Source organism: Falco punctatus (genome assembly GCF_963210335.1).
Source record: "Falco punctatus genome assembly, contig: scaffold_23, whole genome shotgun sequence".
In the NCBI taxonomy this organism is placed as follows: domain Eukaryota; kingdom Metazoa; phylum Chordata; class Aves; order Falconiformes; family Falconidae; genus Falco; species Falco punctatus.
In genome coordinates, this window is record NW_027660078.1 from 198,286 (window position 1) to 202,300 (window position 4,015).

The 4,015-nt window shown below is 55.9% G+C and overlaps 1 protein-coding gene across 1 annotated transcript; it reads right to left on the reverse strand.

Moving 5' to 3' along the window:
• Positions 1-2,348: 2,348 nt before the first annotated feature.
• Positions 2,349-3,703, reverse strand: LOC308058062 (olfactory receptor 14C36-like; the record flags this gene model as incomplete). Its single annotated transcript, XM_080412072.1, has 1 exon — positions 2,349-3,703. The coding sequence occupies exon 1, from the start codon at positions 3,375-3,377 to the stop codon at positions 2,349-2,351; it is 1,029 nt and encodes a 342-aa protein (XP_080268198.1). The 5' UTR covers positions 3,378-3,703.
• Between the last annotated feature and the right edge of the window lie 312 nt (positions 3,704-4,015).

Below are 4,015 nucleotides of genomic sequence, written 5' to 3' on the forward strand. Positions count from 1 at the left end.
ACATGGCAAGGGTTTGGGAGCGGTCATGGGGTTTGTAGGGCTGACAAAGGTGAGAAGAGGTCAAGAGTTGGCCCCATGGCCAAGAAAGCCACGTTCAGCTGGCTCTGAAATGGACCTGCTACCTCCCTGAGCTCATAAGTAATTCTAGCTGTGAATTCTCTCTGTGACAAACCAATGCAAGAAAGGACATAAGACAGTGTGCAGCATTTGTAAGAGAAAGGCGTGAGAAACTAGGCACAGGAACAGCCCTACAAATACCAAGTGAGTGAAGAAGGAGGGGGGGCAGTGAGGGAGAGGCTTGCTGGGCTCATGGAAGCCAATGGTCAACCCACTGACCCCGACGTTCACAGGTCAGCACAGTGACAACGTTCCTTTAGGTGTCTGTAGGTTCTTTACATCAGCATTTTAGCATTGCTGCCAGATGGGTCAACAGCTGTGATGCTCAGCTGGATCTGAAACCCTGTGTCACCCCTGTCCACCTTGGCTCCAGCAGCAAAGGAATTATGGAGTCTCATCTCCCAGGGGCAGTGAGGCAGGAGAGCAGCGGAGTGCAGGTGCCGGGCCTCAGCGTGGCAGGCTGTGGCCAGTGCTGGGAACTTTCACTGGGCAGTATCACTCAAGGGAGAAGGATTCAGTGCAAGTGGTCACAAGGAGGCCATGAGGCCCCAGGGCCAGAGGACAACTCGCCTTCTCATAGGCCTTGGTGGCAGAGACAATGGCCATACGCAAGGGGACAACCCTTGGGTTCTCTTGGTGACTTCCAGCCTTGCCCGTGCCCTTTGCCTTCCATCTCACGCTGTCCTACGCTGTCCCACGGCTGCTGCTTTTCCCCGGCAGGCTGCAGGCACCCATCTGGCTTCCCCACCTTGCTCTCACCCTGCCCTTGCCACACATGCACCGATGTCTGCCCACCCTCACACGCTGTTCCTGCAAACACACACACATGGACTGATCCCACACTCCTTCTGGACGACGTCTCCCACCACAGCACAAGCCCTTGAGTGACATTTCCTCCTCCTGACCTCCAGTCTCCACTTTCCCAGCTGCACTGGGTGGCAGTGCTTCTCCCTCCTGCTCTTCCCTACCTCCAAGGAAAGCTCCACCACCTGGGAAACCACCCTTCAGGTGGACATCCCGACCCGTCACCCTCCTTGTGGCCTTTCTCCTGACCATGCCACGGCCTCACCGCGCTCTTCCAAGGCTGCGAGCCTTTCAGCTTCTTGCATAGACATGAGCAAGCGGTGTGCCTGCTGCTGTGCTGCCATGTTCTCAGGCAGCAGCGACGTGACAAGCATTTCCCCAGACACTACGGTGAGAATGACCAGCCTGTATTTCTCCCAATTGTCCTTCTTGCTTTTCCTGAACAAAGGCTGGATGTCTGCCTTTTGCCAGGACCCCAGAACCTCCCTGATTGCTCGGACACATTTGAGGGCACCATCCAGAAAGGGTGTCGTGATCAGACAGAGGCACTTGCAATGAGCCTGCCCAAGGCGGGTGAGATGAATCTCCCTGGGAGAGTGGCCTTTGTTCCTGCAGTCACACACAGGAACGGCCGGGCCCTGGGAGGTGTCCCCACCTCAGCTGGCCTCATGCTCTGCTGGCGTGGTTGAACCCCAGCCTCACGGACACAGGGGTGCTCGGAGGCACGAGCCCGTCCCTGGCAAGGCGGAGGCAGAGCACTGCAGCAGGCACAGTGACTGCCTGGCCTCCTGCTGCCCCTGCCAGAGGCTGGCAGCACCTCAGCCCGGGGGTGTCGTGCCCTGCTCGGCACCTCGCGGAGATGGCCCTCGTCATGAGCAATGGGCACGGGGACCTCGGTTCAAGGAAGCACGTTGCAGTGCTGCATTCAGGTGGTCTCCACAAATCCAGAACATTTTATGGAGGCCAGCACCGTCACAGAGTGCCCGTTGCCTGCCCCTGCCTGCGCTCACAGGACTGCCACGCAGCACGGCGGTGACCAAGCTGCCAGAGCACTCAGGCCTTACACCAAGGCAGGGGGTCAGAAGGAGGGTGTGGAAGTGGAAGGAGGACAGCACTGGAGAGCCAAGGGGTGGTGTTCCCTGGCAGTGCTGCCATGCCAGGAATTTTTTCCCCTCCGTCTGTGGGTACAGGAACTGTCCCTGCAGCTCCAGAAAGGCCTTGGAAGAAAGAATCCCAGGAAAAACATAGTGGTTTAATGGCCCTTTGGCTTTGTTAGATGAGGAGAGAGCAGGGCACCTTCAGAAAAGAAAATCACAGAAAGAATTAGAATGGGGACGACACCTTTATCAGAAATGAAATACCCTGAGAAACTACAACAAATTCAGAAGACACTCTGGGTCTGTGATAAATTACATTATAAATGTTATTCAAAATTTTATTCCTTCAGAAGAAGATACAGTTATCAGTTTGCACATTGCACCCTTGAGCTCCTGGCTCCTCATGCTGTAGATGAGGGGGTTCACTGCTGGAGGCACCACCGAGTACAGGACTGACACCACCAGGTCCAGCGATGGGGAAGAGATGGAGGGGGGTTTCAGGTAGGCAAACATGGCAGTGCTGAGAAAGAGGGAGACCACGGCCAGGTGAGGGAGGCACGTGGAAAAGGCTTTGTGCCGTCCCTGCTCAGAGGGGATCCTCAGCACAGCCCTGAAGATCTGCACGTAGGACAGCACAATGAAAACAAAACACCCAAAAACTACTAAGACACTAACCACAATTAGCCCCACTTCCCTGAGGTAGGTGTGTGAGCAGGAGAGCTTGAGGATCTGTGGGATTTCACAGAAGACCTGTCCCAGGGCATTGCCTTGGCAGAGCGGCAGTGACAGTGTATTGGCCGTGTGCAGAGCAGCATAGAGAAACCCACTGGCCCAGGCAGCTGCTGCCATGTGGACACAAGCTCTGCTGCCCAGCAGGGTCCCGTAGTGCAGGGGCTGGCAGATGGCCACAAAGCGGTCATAGGCCATGACGGTGAGGAGAGAACACTCTGCTGAAAGGAAAAAGACAATCAGGAAGAGCTGTGCAGCACATCCTGAGTAGGAGATGTCCCTGGTGTCCCAGAGGGAGTTGGCCATGGCTTTGGGGACAATAGTGGAGATGGAGCCCAGGTCGAGGAGGGAGAGGTTGAGGAGGAAGAAGTACATGGGGGTGTGCAGGTGGTGGTCGCACACTACGGTGGTGATGATGAGGCTGTTGGCCATGAGGGCAGCCAGGTAGATGTCCAGGGAGAGCCAGAAGTGCAAGAGCTGCAGCTCCCGCGTGTGTGCCAATGCCAGGAGGAGGAACTGGGTGATGGAGCTGCTGTTGGGCATCTGCTGCCTCTGGGCATATGATCCTGTCACAGGAGAAAAAGACAGTGATAATTTAGGGGAGACTTCTGCAAGCAAAATCAAAGCCATTTCCCACAGACCACCCCCCCGTCACACACAGACATCCCTCTCTTTTCTCGGAGACCTTCCTGCAGCTGTGTGGCTGCAGCCCTGCTTGGTGCTGGCCGTGTGGGCGATGAAGAGCAGGGCATCTGCCCACGGGCTCTTGACCAGCCAGCCCCACTCTGCAGCAGTGGGTGGGAGCAGGGACCAGTCCTGGTGTTTAACTTTGTCCTGTGAAACCAGTGCCAACGCAGAAGGGCTGGTCAGCGTCTGCAGCGCCAGTGCTAAGGAACGGGAAGGGTGAAGGCATTTTAAGGGAGTTTTAGTTTTTTTCACAGCTCCCCCCATCTCTCCTGTTGCGTATTCTCGGATGTCAGAAAAGCAGAGCATTTTTGCTGCCCTCAGGTGGAACAGAGTGAGGTCTGTGAGGCAAGAGGATTGCCTGTGGGTGAGGGCACAGTGAGGGGAGGTGGTCTGTCCATCTGGTTCCCAGTTTCTATGGGCTTGCACCTTCCTGAGATGAATGGTGGCCACACTCCCATGTTACCCTGAAATACCACAAGGCACTGCTGAGAACAGACTGACCCACCACAGACCAGTAAAGGTTGTAGACTTTCATCAGAAGTCAGCATCCCACCCACAGCAAAGGATACACAGCTCATTTC